Source organism: Lissotriton vulgaris, chromosome 5 (genome assembly GCF_964263255.1).
Source record: "Lissotriton vulgaris chromosome 5, aLisVul1.2, whole genome shotgun sequence".
In the NCBI taxonomy this organism is placed as follows: Eukaryota; Metazoa; Chordata; class Amphibia; order Caudata; family Salamandridae; genus Lissotriton; species Lissotriton vulgaris.
The window spans coordinates 2003950358-2003969895 of record NC_141693.1 but is presented as its reverse complement, the minus strand read 5'-3'; the positions used below and the strand labels follow the sequence as shown (position 1 = coordinate 2003969895).

At 46.7% G+C, this 19538-nt stretch overlaps 1 protein-coding gene across 1 annotated transcript in view; it reads left to right on the top strand.

The window, feature by feature from the left end:
- LAMC3 (laminin subunit gamma 3) overlaps positions 1–19538 on the top strand; it is a 713512-nt gene that overhangs the window by 416752 nt on the left and 277222 nt on the right. The window contains exons 12-13 of the mRNA XM_086924802.1: positions 4329–4547; positions 15856–16044. Of these exons, the coding sequence (XP_086780928.1) occupies positions 4329–4547; positions 15856–16044 (408 nt within the window). The remainder of the gene's footprint in view (positions 1–4328; positions 4548–15855; positions 16045–19538) is intronic.

Here is a 19538-nt window from a genome sequence, read left to right as displayed (position 1 = left end):
GTACCCTACATCCTTGGACTACCAAGTGGAGTAGCGAAACTTGAGGGGTCCCCCCTGCAAAGTACATGGAGGAGGGTAGCCCGCGCTCTGAACCCAGTCAAGAGCTCTCAGGGCAGATGCCTGCCACCTGTGCATAGTGCTGGAGGGGGCTTCCGGGAGCTCAGGCCACCCTGCACCGAGAAGCTACCGGGGCTGTGGGGGCTTTTGTTACGCCACTGAGACTACCCCTCCTCCCTGCATCTGACATGCCCCCTCCACCTGGGTATGTTCAGAATGCTGGCAGTAGGGTGGTCTTTTGACCGGCTAAGGGATTCCAGCCTTTAGTCCTAAAAGCTAGCTTCAGATTATTTACAGTGAGCTGCCTCGGGGGATGCCTGTCCCAAAACGGAGTACAATGAATCTTTGAACAGGCCTCCTGCATGGAAATCTAGTACTCTTTTTGAGTGAAGATCAATGGCTTCTGAGGCTGGGGATGCAGGTCTCTACTGTCCTTGCTAATGTCAATCAAGTAATCAGAGAATTTGTAAAGCCCTTCTAGTCACCCAGAAGGGTATCCAGGCACTAAGGAAGTGGTGATTGCTGTGACATCAGTTGAACTGTCAGGTCTTGTTTGTCTTCCTGAATTCCTGAACAGAGGTAGAGGCTCCGCGGTGCAGAGGGAGGTTGTTCCAGGTTTTCGCTGCGAAGGAGGAGAAGGAACGCCATCCTTTATTGCAATGTGAGGTCATTTCCTCAAGCCCTAAGTCAGGGTGGCTTCTGAGTAATATAATTGGTGAGCACTGTTGTTTGCCGCTTTACTTCGGTAACCAACTTACTCCCTTTGAGCACTTGACCCTACTGGAGCGATAACAGGGACGGTTTCTCCATTAGGGCTCCGGGGCTGCACCCCTCTGAAATTCCTACACATTTACATAAAAACATTAAATAGAGATGCGATTGTATCTCTAATGTATTTAAGTCTGGTCTGCCTGTTTCAGGCTGCCTGCCCTGCCTCGCTCAGCAGCAAGAGACGGAAGCCAGGCAGTAAATCAACTTTCTTAACTCTGATGCACGACGCAGGGCTTTCTGTTTCAAAGCCCTTCATTGCCATTGTGGTCTAGGGTTGTATCCACACTGGAGGCCAGTGACCCAATCAGTGTCATGGTTTGGGGTGTCGGAGACTTCATCCCTGCGTTATTTCAGACGTCCATCATTCAAAGGGATAGATCCCACCCTTTCGTCCTATGTGAGAGCTGATGTAAGCACGTCTGATCGGGTACCTTGTTATTGGTAATGGTAAGTGTTTGCATAATGTTGTGTTATGTACATTGTGCTGAGAGCCCTCATCAGGCTCACCTCCCCCACTGTGACCCCCCGGGCCCTCGCTGCCGATCGCTCGCTCCTTTAGAAGTGGAGCTGCTGTCTTCGTTCCCCCGCAAAATGGATCCAAACGACCAGGAGGGTTCTCGTTCCCTTGCAAAGTTGATCCAAATATCCAAGTCAAACAAGGCGAGAAATATATGCTTACAGTGGACAGTTCTCTGATGTATGACATTAAAACTGGCCGTGTCTTCATGCCCCTAAGTTAACAAGGATATGCCAAAAACATGGATCAACTTTGCTAACAGTGAATGTCACAAACGTTAGGGGAATGCATTTCAGCCATTTACCTCCTCTCTTATTTTACTTGTTTACTTGATCTTGCCTTCCCCGAGAGTTAGCTATTGTATAATTTTGTTGCTTATCTGTATTAGTTTCTGTGCATACTTTGAGGCTTGAGCCATGCCAGGTGTTTGAAGGGCCTTAATTGAGCGTGCAGGCGCGAAGGCTGAAGCCAAAGTGCCTGTCAACGGGTTGGCCTCTCTGCATAACACACAAAACAATGTTTATGTTTTCCACTTGCAACTGAAATTCTGTGGATATGTGTGTGTGAAGGGGGTACACAGATGTCAAAAATATTTGAACCGCAAAATTAAGAGAAATTAAAGAGCCTATATTTGAGGGAGCGGTACAAAAGGGAGTGGTGACGGACGGAGCATCTGAATCAATCAAACACTCACACCCAGTGAAAAGATCTGGGTTTAATCCATCACCGTTCTTTAGCCCACTCTGCCACCCCAGTTCATACATGGCCATATGCAAATCAGTCTGACCCTGTGCCTCATGGGAACAGTCCAGCCCGAACTGCCAAGCCATGCCTTCCCTTGACCAGAAACAAGCTTCCGAGGACCGGTTTCTGGCATTCCACCCGTCTTCAGCCCGGCTTGCTTGAATCCAGTGGCAAAGTGAGCAAGGGACTCACGTCTGAGCCTACCCTGCCACACTTATGGCGGCCAAAAGCGGTACAAAGGGGGGGGGGGTGATGGACGGAGCATCTGAATCAATCAAACACTCACACCCAATCAACAGATCTGGGTGTAATCCATCACCGTTCTTATATTTGAGGGAGTGCAGTGCATGTTGGGGGCGATGAAGTGACAGATGCGAGGTAGTGGATTCGGGGAAGAGTGAAAAGAGGATGCTGAAGAGGAAGGAGAGGTGGTTGAAGATGCGCAGATGGACAACATATGCAGAAAAAAAGAGGTTACATATCTAACATAAAGCACACAACTAAAGGCAAAACCCCTTCCACAGGGCTCAATGCTATTTAATTCACAGACACACCGTTTCAGAATTGAAACATTTCCACTGTTAATTATTTATAACAAATTATGTTACTTATGTACATCAAACAGCTAACACCCAGTGACAAAGCCAATCATACTGACAGGCTTCAGGTGTATGTCAGTTGCTGTGTCATTTATCTGGATACAATTACTTCTCAGAGAGAAACCAAAATACTGGTCTGGTGGCGCACTATGGGAATCACAAAAATGTTTTGACATGTTACTTTATGGAGAGACCCCACTTTGTCATCTCACTTAAAGACCTGTCTGCACATATTACTATATGACCGGTTGCAGCCAGCATCTGTGGGTGCCTCTTGAAGTCTGGTTAGAGCATATTTTCCAAAGTTAATGATGCATGCAGTACAAGAAACTGGACAAGCACACATTTTAAAGGGCTAAAGTGGTCATGCTGTACAATGTAAACATTACAGTAAATGTTGAATATATTAATGAAGAAAGACATGGGACAGTTTTTAATGTGTTTAATATTTCAAGACTATACGTTCCCACTGCTTTATACGCCTTGCTTTATCGCTATATTCATTCACTTTAAAATGCACCATTTGCCAATCTTTTTTCATTTCTTTCTGGGCAGGGGGACTCACCCTGGACCCCATGTTTGTCCTTTGAACTTATTCACATAGCTAACTATATAAAATGCATGCCCAAAGTTTAGGTCACCACTTTCAAATGTCACCAGCCGCCACTGGTGGTAAAGGGTAGCAGTCAAGGCTCACTCCAGGATGTTGCAGTGAGTCAGAAACAGAGAGAACTCATTTTCAAGATAATCATTGGCCTTTAGAGCTTTCAAAAGGGAATTTGGGGGAAAAACACACATTTTTTGAGTTCTTTTCTGCCAAATGGTAAATGCTTTTCATCCTGAAAGTTTCAACTATGCTGATTAGGTCAAACGGTTGAATTTGTGTGACATTGAAGTACCCGTCTGGCATTGGCTCTTCATTGGTCAAGAGGGCAGCATCACTGTGATTTAAGATTAAATTGCACTCTTGCCAAACATTTTCTAATGTCTGAGATGTGTTGGGTATGAGGACAAAGATATCTGATCTGTGAAAATGCCCAAACGTCTCCTGTTTGTTGATCAAAAAGCGAACCCGTGCAGGGGACACAGCTTTTCCCAGTGCATGCTAAGACGTCTGTCAACACTGTGCATGCAGGTGTGTGCTCAACACTGTGCATGCAGGTGTGTGCTCAACACTGTGCATGCAGGTGTGTGCTCAACACTGTGCATGCAGGTGTGTGCTGTACATGTGTGCTCGAGGTGTCAGTGCAGTGTGCATCTTGGAATTGTGTATTTTCTGCACCAGCACATTTGTTTTTTAGTGATTCACAATTAATATATGCTGTGAATGTTGTGTACTATATATGTTTCGAGGGTTTGTTGACCTTTTGTGAGCTGTGTGTTTTGCATTGCTCTAGATCAGAGTTTGCAAGCATTTGTTGAGTGCTCTGTGCATATGCCTGGCACTCTTGTGTATAGAGTGTGGGGCAGGGTTGAGGTGTTCTTCGTGTGTGTGTGCCTGGCACTCTTGTGTATAGAGCGTGGGGCGGGGTTGAGGTGTGCGTGTGTGTGTATGCACACTGTGTGCACTTGTGTGTTCATTATATGTGACTGTACTTTGCTTTTTTATGTTTGAACCCCTTGTCTGTTTCTCCTCCCAGGCCTTGTGTTCCTTCGCCAGGTCAGCCTAACCTCAGCCCGCCCCGGCCTCTCCGTACCCGCCCCTTGGGTGGAGGAGTGCAGGTGTCCTGAGGGATACCTGGGGCAGTTCTGCCAGTCCTGTGCCCCTGGGTACACAAGGGAGACCCCATCCGGGGGTTCCTTCACCGCCTGTGTGCCCTGTGCCTGCAACCAGCATGGGAGCTGTGACCCGGAGACAGGTGAGTGTCAGTCAATCTCAAGGGGGGGGTTGAGCGGCCTCCCCATCCTGCCCCCACTGGTGCACCCTACGTTGGGGGTTCAGATGACTCCCATATTGACTCCCCTTGCCCACTCCTTAGTTCTCCCTAGGGCTCCCAGGTCCACGCGTAAATGCCTAATCCAGAATTAGGTTGTTTCTTGCCATCCAGGGGCCGTATTATCCGTGCGGTGCATTTTCCTAGTTAGTTCTGGGCGCACCTTTCAAAACGTGCACCCAGCACCAACAATACCCAGGAAAATGCACTGCATTGTGGTGAATGCCCTGCCCCAGGGTAGCCGTGAACTTGTGCTTCTCTGGGGGCAGTGCACTCAAGTGCTGCTTTGAAGCTGATCCATGTTTTCACAATGCAGGCAGCAACCTGCCTGCACTTTGAAGGGGGATTAGAGATCCCCTTGCAGGCAGGTGCAGTGAGTGATTGGCCCTGCCTGCAATGGGATATCTGGGGGGGCCTATGGGACCCCTTTTTCCCCTCCAGGGGCTGCAATCAGGGGGTGCACTGTCAGTGTGCCTCCTGAGAGCTTCTTTGCCTCTGCGCCCAAGTCTGTAATACTCTGCGGGTGCAGAGGCAAAGAGATGCTCTCGTTTGCATGGGGCCACTCCCCCATGCAAATGAGGGAACGCCCTCTGCTGATAGCGATGGTGCTATACGTGCGCCAACGCATTCAGTATTACAGAAGGGGATGCAAAAGCCTGTTGTACCCCGGGGGCACTTCTATAATGTGGCACCTTGGGCCACGTTATACATGCAGTGTGTTTGCCTTTATGGTGTTGAGCGCACCTTTTAAAAGGTGCCCCCAGCACAATGAAGGAAAGCATGTGTATTACTATGAATATACTGCCCTCAGGGCAGCCGCAATCTCACGCTGCCCTGGGGGCTGTGCAGTCATGTGAAAAATGGAGCGGCTGCTTTGAAGCCGTTCCATGTTTTCACAGTGCAGGCGGCACCCGCCTGCATTTTTAAAGGGGGGTGCCCCTCCTGACAGCTTCTTTGCCTCTGCGCCTGCATCTATAATGCATCCTGTTAAGTGAGCGAGCCCCATTTCCCAAAGTAATGCTGCAAGCGAGACAGCGGTAGGCAGGGAAAGTAACTTAAGCATTGGCATTCAGTGCCCTTTAAACGAACTTCTAAGGTCTAAAATGTAAATATAAATTGATACTTGTATTGCGCACTACTCACCCGCAAGGGTCTCAAGGCGCTTGTACGAATACCGCTGTGGAACCCATCCTGCATTGTGGGGGCTATGGCACCGAGGCGAGAATTAAGAGGTCCATGGAATTTTTGAGCCCAAGACCCACCGAGGCGGGGAATTGAACCCTGGTCCCGGGCTAGACCTCTGCATCAGGGTCTGCCGCTCTAATCATTGAGCCACACTTCTAAGGAAGGGGGTTCCTTGTGAAACTCTATGGGGAATCTTTTGTCAATAAACCTTTATCGCAGTCTGTAAAGCGTGTCCTTCATGGAGTTGACTAACTCGTCACAGGCACTCTGTGTTTTTATTTGTTATTTTAGTCATCTCTGAACAGTGCTCCTTCCTTTTAAGCGACTTTCAAAGACGATGGGAAGATACTTAAAACTTTTAACTGTAACAAAAATGATGTTTCCTAATTTCTACGCAAACATCCCATATTTAGCGCCAAACGGTACGTCCTCTGTTGTAGCAGTGCTTTGAGGTAAACTATTTAAGATGCATAGCCCATTCAACATGCCTCTTGCATGGGGTGGTAAAATGGAAGCCCAGCACTGGAAGCAAGGTGTCCACATGGCAAGGGGTCACCTGCCTGTCACTCAACCACATGTTGCGGTGTTACACTTGTAGGTTTGCTTTTAATATTGTAAGTGTGGACTCAAAACCCCAGCATGCAAAGTGCTGTTCGCTAAAAAGCCCGGCCTGGATGCCGGTGTGGCACATGGCATTGAGCAAGCGGGGAGCAGGGCCCATGGGGGTCCAGGCTCAGCATAGGGGGCTGCATGTTACCCAGCAGAGCCCCTCTCCGCTGGTGCAGCTCACCTGCACAGCAGGGGAAGGTAAGACTAGGAGGGGTTAGGAGCGCACAGGAGCGCGTGGCAGCGGCAGAGAGTCTGTGACAGGGTAAGTGTGCCCAAGATCACAGCATAATAGAACATGCGTGATTACACCACATGCCTAGAAGGTTCCAGATAACATTACACACGAGGTTCCATCCAATGCTTGATTCTTAAAAGAAATAAGGGCCCTCGGCAGGAGGCCCCTGCAGCTTACACCCCCCATTGCCCCTGCCAGCGCTGCCAACGACAGAGCTAGGTTAGAAATAAACTATTCCTTAGAGTCTGATCAGGACAAGTAATACAATAATACGACAAACCTTTCAATCTCACAATAGTTGCTTCACATATATTAAACTCCCACTGTATTCTTAGAAATTATCTATTATGCCACTCCAAATTTATCACAAATACTACTTTTATTTAAAGCATTTGTATACACTTTTCATGTCTTTAAAAGTCACAAAATATATCTGACGCAATCTTTATTATAAAAACACAGTTTACATAAAATCCAATCAAATTAAAACATCACACAGTACAACATTTCATAAAAAAGAGAGATGAAAATTTGGCAGTACACTTTGTCATTCATACAGCATATCGATTGGGACAATTTAATGATTAGACCTTGATGCACTAAATCTTACAACATCTACAGAGCCAAGTTTTCCCATGGTTTATGCCAAAAATTGCATCGACGCGTTTCAATGGTTTCTGTTAATGTTCCATCTTTTTCAAGACCAAGTCTCTGTTATATAGTGACTGTAAACATCCTGTATAAGACAAATATATACAAAGAACATTGTGTTTAGAGAAACACCCTATTTATCACGGAAACCTATATTGTATCTGATATTGCTCATCCCATTCGATAAAGACATTTATATCACAAAACTTAGATATTACCTCATTATCATGGTAACTTATCATGAAATACATTTGACATTTTCAATTGTCCCATTTCGTAAAATCATTATGTCCTAACATTTTTAAACATTCCAGCATTTTTATGGTAACTTAATGTAAAGTACCGTTGACATTTTAAAGCATACTTCTGTGTGGACAGTACCCCATTATTATCGTGCCCTCACTACCTAATCAATATTTCTCACTGACCTATGCAACATGCCCCAAATATATCCAATATGCATTAAGCCACCACCCTTGACTCTATTTTTTTTTAAAATACACCATATTAAGCATTTCATATTTCAGGGCGAGAAATTTAAAACACATTTTAATTCCTTCATTATCTGCCTGCTTGTGTGTTTTGGAATTAAGGCTTCCCTTCTATGTGTGTTATTTCTGACAACCTAATTTGGTATTAAGATTATTGTGGGCTCAATTTTACATATCTCACCTGCTGAATAAAGGTACCAAGCCCCTACTGTTATTCAGCACAATTGGTTGAACCGTGCGTCAACCCTTCGTTTTACTGCTGTGTTTTCTTTTAATTTGATACACCTAAAGAAAAAGGTTACAGGGACATATTAGCAAGAACCTCGTTAAAATTATCGCTGTTTTAGCAGCAGGAAACTGCAGCTAAAACGGCGATAATGGACTTGCTAATATGCGTTATAGAATTCCAATAGAAGCCCAGGTTAGATAATTTTAACGAGGTTGTTGCTAATATGCCCCACAGTTCACTTAACTTGTCGCTTCATAACTGTATGATATCACTGTTAGTTTTCAGGACAAGTCCTACCTCTCTTTCAGGTCAGGGCTAGCGGCTGGCTCTCACGGTTAAACTGGAGAGCGTCATGGACCCTTTGCTGTATTTCTCCAAACTACCCATACCTCAGCTCAAAAAACACAAAATCTCCATTAAAAGTCATTCTAACAATACTTAATCTCCTGTAGCTCATATACGAATACTCTCAACAATTTGCAAACATTCACATACTCCTCCCTCTAAAGATCACCCCTAACTCCAATTAATGTAATCTACCCCTGACAAACTGGAGTAAATGCATGGAATGGTTTCCTTAAGAGTGCAAGACTGGCCCCAATAACCACTAAAGAAACACTAGCCTTGGAGTCTGCAGCAATGTGATGCCCGACGTAAAGCGCTTGTTGGAAAGTGGCTTATTAGTAGTGGTAAATATGCATCTACCGCTTGCAAGAAGGCCATTAACTGGCCTAGGGCTCAATAAAGTATTCCCATGCTCAACCCTTGGCAGCGAGCAGGCAGGCGTAACTTCAAAGACAGGTATGTAAAGCGTTTAAAAACACCAATGCAGTAAATATTTAAGCCACAACACACAATAAAAATCCCACATCAGTTTATAAAAATAGGAAATATTATTATCTTTAAAATGACACCAAAATGACAAACCTCCAAGGTAGGGTACCTGAGATCTGAATTTTTAAAGAATAAACACTTCTAGCACTTAGTCACCTTATGGATTTATTTCCCAAATTTGCTCCAAACTTCTCCAAATTTGTGGAACTTCTACCTGAAGTACCTCTTGAGGGTCCAAGGGGCCCAAAACACAAGGCAAGGGTTTGGAAGATCCAAGATAGTCCTGGACAGTTTGGGACCACAATTCCCACAATGCACCTGGCCAAAACCTTTAAATGTCCACGGGATACACTCCAGGCAGGGGACTCTTGGTGGAGTTGATGCAGCTGAGCTCTGTTAACCTGTAGCTTGCAGGGAGTCCACTCTTTAATCAATTAAAAGAAAGGCACCTCCACAGGGGTTCAGTTCCAGATTGTGCAGCAGGCGCAGTCAGTCAGAATGCAGTCTGATGGTGCAAATCAAGTTTCCAGCATGGGGATCCTTCTTCTCTTGCTATCTACAAATTCCTGCCTTAAGCCTGCCATCTGGCTGGGTCAGATGGGCTGGTGGGTAGATTGGCCTGGCATTCCCTGCCAGTTCTATTCTCCCTTTGAAGCTCCATGCTTTGCGACCCCTCCCACCTCCTCTGGCATTCCTGCTTGGCAGAGCTGTCTCCGCCAGAGAGCCTCTCCCTGGGTGAGCCACTTATCACTTCATCAAAGCAGCCTGGCTAACCCAGTTAACTCTGACTGGTCAAGAAAGAGCACAAGGAGGCTGATTTTTGGCTTACAGATAAGTCTTATAACTTCTTTTCTGTATGCTTTAGGATACATTCAACACTGGCATATTGTTGGATTTATCAATACCATTCTCCTAAGTCCTTGAACGGTATTTTATTGAATTTCTAGCAATATTTATATATTCATTAACTATTGTCATGTTATAATATGGAGCTTGGCATCTGAAATGGGGAAACTGCAGTGTACAATTTCTCCATCATCAGGGCTATAAAACATCTTTATAAGGACCCTGCTAATAGGAACAGGATCCCACCCCACCCCTGGGACACCTAGGAAAGACTTTAGGGGTTCTGAATATGCCACAGTAGTATAGCTCCTCACCCCACAGTGCTCCTAGCTCCAAATTCGATTTTGGGAGGCACTTTCTCTACAATGGGGAAGGGGAGATTTGCAATTTCACTAACCCCAGGGCATATAAAACACAGTTTATAAGGACCCTCCTTATAATGGCATGATCCCCCACCCCTGGGACACCTAGGGGAGACCCTGGGGGTACCTAACATGCCACGATATTGTAGTTTATCACTTTTCAAGTGCTCGTACCACCAAAGTTCAGTTTGTGCACCGTTTACATTTAAAACCAGTGCTGCATGCAGGGCTGTTTTTAAAATATCCTCAGGCTCTCAGCAGTGCACACATGCAAGTACAGAAAGGGCTGCTGGCCCCTAAACTGCCATACCCTATTATGTACTAGGGACTTATACGTAGTTGTAACCCTCGCCCTATTATCTAGTGGGGACCTATAGGGTAGGTCATGCCAATCATAGGTATACCCTAACACATTGTGTCCCCTAATGCAAGTGTGTGTTTCACTGGGTGTTTCAGCATCGCACTGGCCCTGACCTGCCAGGGAGAGCCCAAGGCGCTCTCCGTCTCAGAAAAACAGCATCCAAGGGTCTCAAATGGGGCAAAAAGTGGGGGGCACTGCAAAGGGGTCCTGATTTCCAACAGTGTTTCAACACCTCATCAGGGGCAGCAAATACTATAAGTTATGTTATGTTAAACTAATTTCTTGAGTCCACGTACACCAGAAGGTATCTTAGCACTAGCTCAGCAGAAGCCTAATACCTTCCAGCCCATGAACAAATGAATGTTTGAAGAGAAACATTTTAGGAGTTTTTCTGAAGAGGAGCAGATTGTTGTTGGCTTTTAGATGGGAAGGTAAGGCATTCCACATTTTGGAGGCACAGTTGAGAGTGTTTCTTCCTCCCCAGGAGGCTAACTCAAATGTTGATATAGAGACGTTTTTTGCAGTCGGGGATCTTAGGGTCCTATGAGGGGGGTGCCACTTGAATTATTTCTTCCTTCGGTAGTCTGATCCTATACCATGTGAGGACTTAAATGTGATGCAAAGAGCTTTAAAGATGACTCTTTCTCTGACAGCTGTCTAAGTGCTGCTGAGACAGATTAGAACTTTGGAATGCCCAAACGTACCCGAGCAGCAGCATTCTGAAGACTTTTGCAGTTTATTCATATGTTGTTGCTGCATATTCATGTTTAGAGCATTGCAGCATTCCATTTTTGAAAGGATCATGGATGCCGCTACTGATTTTTGAAGCTCTGATGGTAGAAAAGTCAAAACTTTCTTCAACGTCCTCAGAGTGTAGAAGGAAGATGATATAATAACTGCATTGACCTGGGTTATGAAGGTGAGTTTGTCATCCAACAATACTCCCAGGTTACGAACCTTTCTTACAGGAGTGGGAAGAGATCCTGGTTCAGATGTCCTCCAGGAAGGAGACCAGCGCAAGGCTGCGTTTCCAAATAGAATGACCTCGGTCTTTGCGGAGTTGAGTTTCGACCAGTTATTAGCCATCAACTCATTGACTGCTTGCATGGGGTTATGGAATCTCATGCCGGCGTCCTGCTCACTCTTGGTCAGGGAGACCACGATCTGACTATCGTTATCATAGAATGTAAGTGAGAATCCAAAAGATCAAATGAACTCGGCCAAATAGTGTCGGACACAACAGCGATCCCTGGGGAGAAAAGGAATCTGAGGTGAATTCGTTGAGTGCCACTGATTGCTCCTGATCAAGCAGGAAAGAGCTCAAGAGAACAGCAGCAGGTCCGCCAACCCCAATGTTAGGGAGGCAGCCAATCAAAAGATCTTGATGGACAGTATCGAAGACTGTGGTCCGGTCTAATAGGATAAAAGCAGCACTTCTCCCTTGATCAAGGGATTTTCTGACCTCTTCCACAGAGAAATAATAAGTGCAGTTTCAGTACTATGACGACTACGGAACCAAAATTGAGTGGGATACAAGAGTTCGTCCTCCATTATGTAAGTTGTTGATTCATTATTTTTTTAACAATCTTAGCAGGGATTTGTAGCCGAGAAATATGCCGATAGCTGTTGTGGTCGGTAGGGGGCATGCAATTACAATACAATATATGAGCCTCTTGGCATAAGCTAATATGAACACCATAACGCTCAGCTGTTAAGCAGTCGACTGTAGTTCATACGGATCGCATAACAGTTTCCTTATACGGCTTGACACTCACATAAGACAAAACTTCTTTAAGTCCTGTCCATCTCCCAGCACTGCAGATTCCACAGCAATAACCACTCATCATTGTAGGAGAGTAGGATCTGCTGACTATGGTTACCCCCGCTTTTTGCTGGTGTTTCCCTGTTTCTTGACTTTAGTCTGGCTGGGGCCTGCCATCCAGGACCCCAGCCTAGCTGCTTCCTCTCTACATTGATTGCATGTACATTAGGTACACTCCGGATTGGTTCCTGGGTTAACCTTGCGAGTCCCTAGTATACCAAGGGCATAAGTACCTCAGAGGCCCACTAGGGGCTGCAGCATGTATTATGCCATCCCTGGGAAGCCTTCCAAAATGACACCCCAGGTCTGCTACTGCAGCCTGGGTAAGGTGGTGCATGCACCCCTTACTAAGATATAGGTTACCCATATCTACCTTTAATCACTGACACATATAAACACATCAGTCACTCTTTTGGCAGGCCTTAATAATCCTGAAGGCAAAGTGCTTGGTTTTGTGTGAGAGGGTGTCCATGCATGAGAAGGACCCATCTGCAGTGTTTGGAGTCTATTCTCTGAGGCTGTTCTGTGATGCAGCAAGACCATATACTCTTAAGTGCATTATAACCTTGCGGTAAATGCTACCTTTGGAATGGCTGCATCGATACACGTCGTGTCTGGTGTCAAACACTTTGGAATCCCACCCCCCTCCCCCACCCCCCCAGTCCTTGCGGCGGGGGTAGAATTCCACCCTTCTAGAGGGAGAAGACATGTACACACTTACCTGACCGGTAATAGTTTAAAAGAGCCCCAGCATCACAAAATGGATGCTGCAGCCACAGACACGAGTCTGACCTCCTGCTGATGGATGAAACTCCGGCAGGGGAGGCCTGGACAATAGGTTTCCTGTCACAGGGAGGTGTAACCACCTCTCAGACTGGCTTTAGTGTATTGGGGCATGGTGGGTGCATTCAGATAATGCTTTTCAGACAGTGCTGGGGGCACACTTGGTGTCCCTGTGCATATCCCAGTTCAAACCGGTTGCAGGGGCACTCAGCCCCTGGTCTGATGCGAAACTGGACAAAGGGAAAGGGGTGTAACCACCCCACTCCCTGTAACCTCCCATAGGTGGGTCCTTTTGAGTATGTCCAATACCCTAACTTAGTATAAGTATGGGATCCCAGTGCTTAGGACTTTAGATTACCACTGGACGAAACTCTGCAACATATATCCTGGAACTTCGACATTCTATTTCGACTAAAAGATGAAGAATCTCCCTTGCGGTCATGGAGTGACTCCCCTGTTCAAACAGGCAACAAGAACATTTTGCCTGTCTGCATTTCCGAGGCTCCCGCCGGACCCCAAAGTTTTAGCGACTCAGGACATGAACTTCCAGACTTCCCAGAGGCCGACACAAGATCTCAGCAAAGCTGAGACCCGCAGCCCTCACGAAAGACGAGGGACCAGAACTCCTGGACACCGGTCACATTTGCTAGTGCATCCACATCCCAACCTTTTCCAAACTTGTACATTGGGCTACTCGTAGTGCAAGCCCTGAGCACTATCTGCACTGAGGATTGTGGGCATACACTCCACGAGTGTTCCGTGGGCCCGCTTCTAGCATTTCTGCTCGAGGCCCCTTCGCGATCCCTGGTCCGTCGACTGGTGGGTCCCTATGAAGGTAACTCTTCTTTCCTGTGGGTTTTCTTGGTTGCTCCAAATCTACCCTAACTCCCGACCAAGAGATGAGTCCCTCAGACCTTGCTGGTCTGCACCGCAGCAATCTTTGCTTTCTGCGTGGGTTGCTGTTGCCAAGGCTTGTTGGGTCCCATCCGGAATCCAACACCGCAGCACTCTACATCCTTCTTGTGACAGCTCGAATCCAGCACCTGTTTGTCGTTGACGCCTCCGGGTCCTCGTGGCTAAAGAGTCAAGCTTCACCTTCTTCACCTGCAAGCACTCGACATTGGTGGGCATCTTCTCACCGCCTTCCTGGTCACTGGCTAGTGACCCAGACTCTGTCCCCTCTCCTTTAAGGTTCTTCACATCTCTGATCCAGGCTTGGATCCACCCGGACACTTTCCACTTGGACCCCAGCAGTACTTTGCAGCAGCTCTCCATTGAAATCAACAATGAAACCCGACATGAAAAGACACCTAGGCACCCGGCTTCCCTGAGTGAGGCAACTCGAGTACTCTGGTGCTCCCGTGGGTGTTGACTCTAGAACCTCCTAGTTCTAAAGGGGTTTGCTCCAAGTCCTCTTCTAAGTGTTTTCTTTCTTTAAAATTCCAACCGCGACTTTCCCCATGGAAATTAATGGTGATTCCTGGCTGTGTTCAGACACTTCACGCATCCCCCGTGGGTCTCCTGTGTCCCTACCTTGAGTGATTCCTGGTGGCCCCAGCGTTTCTAAAGGCTCTGTGTCAGTCGTGGTTCTTATACCACTTTCATAATATATGGTTTGGTACGCCCCTATGGCTCAAAGTTTATTGTGCTAATTTACTGTGTGCCAGATAAGTTTACTTTATGTACTTTTGCCTCTAGCTTCATAAAGAGACTAGAGGGATGTGTTTAGAATAAATAAATATATTTTATATATATACCTGGTGTGGTTCTCCTTTCATTTGGTCATTCATGAGATTATAGACTGGTAAAACAAGCTGCTTTACATTCCTTCAACTCTTAGCCTGAAGGCTGCTCTCCACAGCTACCACTAGGATAGCTTTCAATAAAGGGTGTCCTTAAATCTACCATCAATGAGGACCGTTTGGACTCGTGCAAGGTGCCCACTAGAATAGTGGACAGCATATGCCAGGCCAACTTCTCAAAATCATCAACTGAACAGGCATGGTATGCCGGAGAGATCTGTCATTGCCACTGGCCAACGAGGGATGTAATTCAGTCCCTGCTGCAGGTCCCAACAAACGATGACGAGTCTTGACATCTCACAATGAAAATCAGATATATGATGATATGAATAAAGCCCGTCCCAGCAGACCTCTCCACTTTGTCTTCTCTCAGCCTGTGCCTGCTCAGGAGCATAACATTTAAACAAAATATCTCAGAATGTACAACCCAGTGCAGTCACCAGCCGAGCAGACTATGAACATAAGAAATCCATGCATGACATGGCAACACCTCCCACATAGGATCAAAAAAAGACAGCACACTTCCAGCCACTCACTACACAGAGTATCAGGCTCAGGGCCAGGTTGGCCATAATGGGCACCGGGCATTTCCCAAGTGGGCCGCCAAGCTGGGGTCCGTTTTGGGAACCGGCGGCCATTTTTGTTTCGGGGGGCGGAAATATCGGCCCCCTGTACCAAAATTGGCCAAAACCGTCCATACAAAACAGCTCGGCTGAACCCCCACCCCTCCCCATCAGGGGGGCCGGCCAAGCAGTTTGCAAGCGCCGGTTTCAGTTCCCAGTTTGGCCCTGAACAGGCTACCTGTGTAGACAAGCGTTTCAGTGTCCCACATAGGGGTAGTAAGCACTATAAAATGTTGCAATCCAATACAATGCAATGATGTGGAGAAAAAGCAGGTCTAGTGTTTCAGCCGACAGAGACCTGTGTAGAGTGGGTGGGCAGTGTTGTTCAGGTAGGCACCACTGCCCTGGGTGTGTATCTGTGTGTCTGTGCAGGTGTGTTAGCTCTGCTTTCTCCCCCCAGGGGTCTGTTTCTGTCTGCACCACACCGAGGGGACCTCCTGCCAGCGCTGCATGGATGGTTTCTATGGCAACCCGTTCATAGGAAGACCTGATGACTGCCAACCCTGCCCGTGCCCTGGGGGCTCCTCCTGTGCCGTGATACCCACAAGCGGAGAAGTGGTGTGCACGAACTGCCCTCTGGGGCAAATGGGTAAGCATTCTACAACTATACCAGGTGTGGGGGGGGCGCCTCAGCCTGATAGATGGTATTATCTGCAAGTAATTTGTAGAATGATTAAGACTATTTACACTTTCTGCAGCTACTTCTAGGCACTGTCAATCCAGAGAAGCAAGGAACCCTGCGGAGAAAGTGCCTGAGGTCACACAGTGTGCCCAAATGGAGCAGAGAGTAGACTAATAACACTGAATTACAAAAACAATGGAGTGTCCCCGCGTAGGTAGAGAAATAATTCTCTGGATCTAGGCGTAAGTGCTCTAGTCAGCACAATATTCCCCAACCTGTTATTGGATAATGCATATCCTTATAGAAGACCCCTCACTCACCAACCTAGTTGGTGACATGCTTCATCATCGGGGTCCCACCCCATAGGCCGAGTGCCTACAGGGTGTGCTGCGACACCTGACTACAGTGGAGCTGGTTAGTATTTTCTTTTATGTGTGCATAACTATCAAGAAGTGAGTTTAAAAAGGGCCAAAACTACTCACTGCAAGTATTTATTCTTGAGTGCTTGAACCCTTGTTAAAAATAGTGTGGCACCTGTGCCTAATTAGGTAGGCTAATGATTAAAAAGGTCTACATGTTTCAACCATTATATATATTCATAGGTTTTCGTCAGGACCGTGTTTTTTTGGACTGGGTGGCCCGCACACGCTAAGGCGCGTCCTGCCCTAGTCCAAATCAGAGATCACAAATTGCGAACTCATGTAAAATAGTGCGTTTTTCCTTGTTCGGGAAAAAAACCTAAACAAAAAACAGGAAGGGGTCACATACCGGGGTAGACAGTACACATGTACAACATTTAACACATATATTACTAGTCTTTACCCCGATCATATCAATAGATGGGGTCATGCCAGCGTTTGAAATCAAACAGTAGGGTCCATCTATTGCGGTCACGCAACAGTGCTTCCGTGTTTTTACCGGACTGTGCCTTTCAGTAAAGAACCAGCGCCAAAAAAGAGGTGTCGGACTAGTTTTGGCGTCTGGGAATATGGTGTAAAAAAAGGGGGGGCATATTGTGCTGACTAGAGCACTTACGCCTAGATCCAGAGAATTATTTCTCTACCTACGAGGGGACACTCCTTCATTGTTTTTGTAATCTATTTCGGGGACCAGGAGTTCCCACCTCACATAGTACTTGTAAAATTTCCCTCACTCTCTCTTGTGTTATTTATAATAACACTGAATGCCACACCCCAGCACTTGGTCTCTTGCAGCCCCCGCCTCACAATTGAATCAAAGGCTCACCGGGTGTCTAGTAATCCCATGTAGTGTCCAATCATTGACCCCACTCACTGTCATTTACTGACACCTGCCCTGTCCACCCAGTGTCCAATCATTGAGCCCACTCACTGTCATTTACTGACACCTGCCCTGTCCACCCAGCGTCCAATCATTGACTGTACTCACTGTCATTTACTGGCACTGCCCTGTCCACCCAGTGTCCTCATGCACTGCAAATTCAGTGATCCCAGGCAGAGTCCATCCAGTAATTATATTCGCTGTCTATCTAGTGATGCTTTGTAGGGTCCATCTAGTCAGTCAATATAAGGTCCATCTAGTGACCCCTTGTAAGGTCCACTCAGTGACCCCTTGCAAGGTCCACTCAGTGACCCCTTGTAAGTTCCACTGAGTGACTCCTTGCAAATTCCACCCAGTGACCCCTTGCAAGGTCCACTCAGCGACTCCTTGCGAGGTCCGCTCAGCGTCCCCTTGCGAGGTCCACCCAGTGACTCCATGATGTGTCCATCCAGTGGAATGTATGATGTTACAACGCATACATTTACAATGCATACCTTTACAACGCAGTTTTTACATCGCAAAATCCTTTACAACGCATTCTTTAACATCGCATGCCATTACATCGCCTTTTCAGAAACTACCTTTACAACACATACCATTACAATGCATTCCATTACATCACATTTGATGTAAGTGTTGGATAGTGCAGGGCTGAAAATTACTATTCTAACTCCAGGGAGTGCAAAAGTAGGGTAAGTGTTAGATAGTGTAAGGGTACTATGCGTTGTAATGGTATGCGTTGTAATGACTTGCGATGTAAGGCCTGCTTTGTAGTGACATGTATTGTAATGACATGCGTTGTGGGGACATGCGTTGTAATGGCTGCGTTGTAAAGGTTGTTTCCCCATCCAGTGACTCCATGATGTGCCCATCCAGTGCCTCTGCAGAGTCCATCCTGTGGTCCCAAGCAGCATCTTTCCGTGACTCCAGTCACTATCATTCAGTGACCATTTACAGTGTGAATCCTGTAACTATATCCATTGTCCACCTAGTGGCGCCATGTAGGTCTGTCCAATGACCCCATGAAGCGTCCATCTAGTGAGGCTAAACTTCGTCCATCAAGTGGACCCACGCAGTGACCCTTTGCACGATCCATCTAGTGACCCCATGCATTGTTCATCCAGTGCTTCTGCAGTGTCCATCCTGTGCTCCCACGCAGTGACCTTGTGCACGATCCCGCTAGTGACCCCACGCAGTGTTCATCCAGTGCTTCTGCAGTGTCCATCCTGTGCTCCCATGCAGTGCCTATTCTGTGACTCCATTGATGCACAGGATAGTACAGGCAGTGTCCATCCTGTGCTCCCAAGCAGTGTCTCTTCTGTGTTTCCATTCATGTACAGGATAGTACAGGGTCCATCCTGTAACTATATGAATGAATGATGCGTTTTATTAAGCGCCAGGAATGCCGGAGGTGCCTTGGAGTTGTGCGAGATGGGAGAAGTGGAACTCAGTAGTCGGATTGCTGGCCATAGAGCAGTTTTTAAAGATTTTTTTAATACGGAGAGATACGCCGCTGCTTTTAGATTATAAGGGAGACGGGTCCACGTAGTGCCATGGGTTGCCTCCCAGGATGAACGTTTGGAAGATGCCACCACCAACTGCAAGGCTGCACTGGAGCGCAGAGTCCTGCCAGGCGGGCACCACCATAGGTTCTTCTTGCAGTAGGTAGTGCCCCGCCCATGAAGGGTCTTATAGGTCGTGCATAAAGGGGAAACATCCTTTACAACGCAACTTTTACCACGCAGTGCCTTTACGACGCAACTTTTACAACGCAAACCATTACAACGCATTTCACTGGGGGGCGCTCTCGGATAGGGAATAAGTTTAATGTACTGTCCAACACCTTCCCTAGTGTCCATGGGGACTGGAGTTGGAATAGTAAATTAAACTATTCACTATCCAGCACCCCAAAGCGCTAAGCGTTGTAAAGGTTTTCGTTGTAAAAACCACGTTGTAAAGGCATGAGTGGTAAAAGCATGCAGTGTAATGTCATACATCCTGCATAAAGCCTTGAAGATATTTACTGATGGCCGCTTTCACCGAATGAAATGTTGGGATTTTCAGAAGGAACCGTGCAGGCAACAGCGTTTTGAAGAGTTTGTAATTTCTGTAAGGAATCCTTAGGTAGATCTAAATAAAGACTGTGACAGTAATCCAGTCTG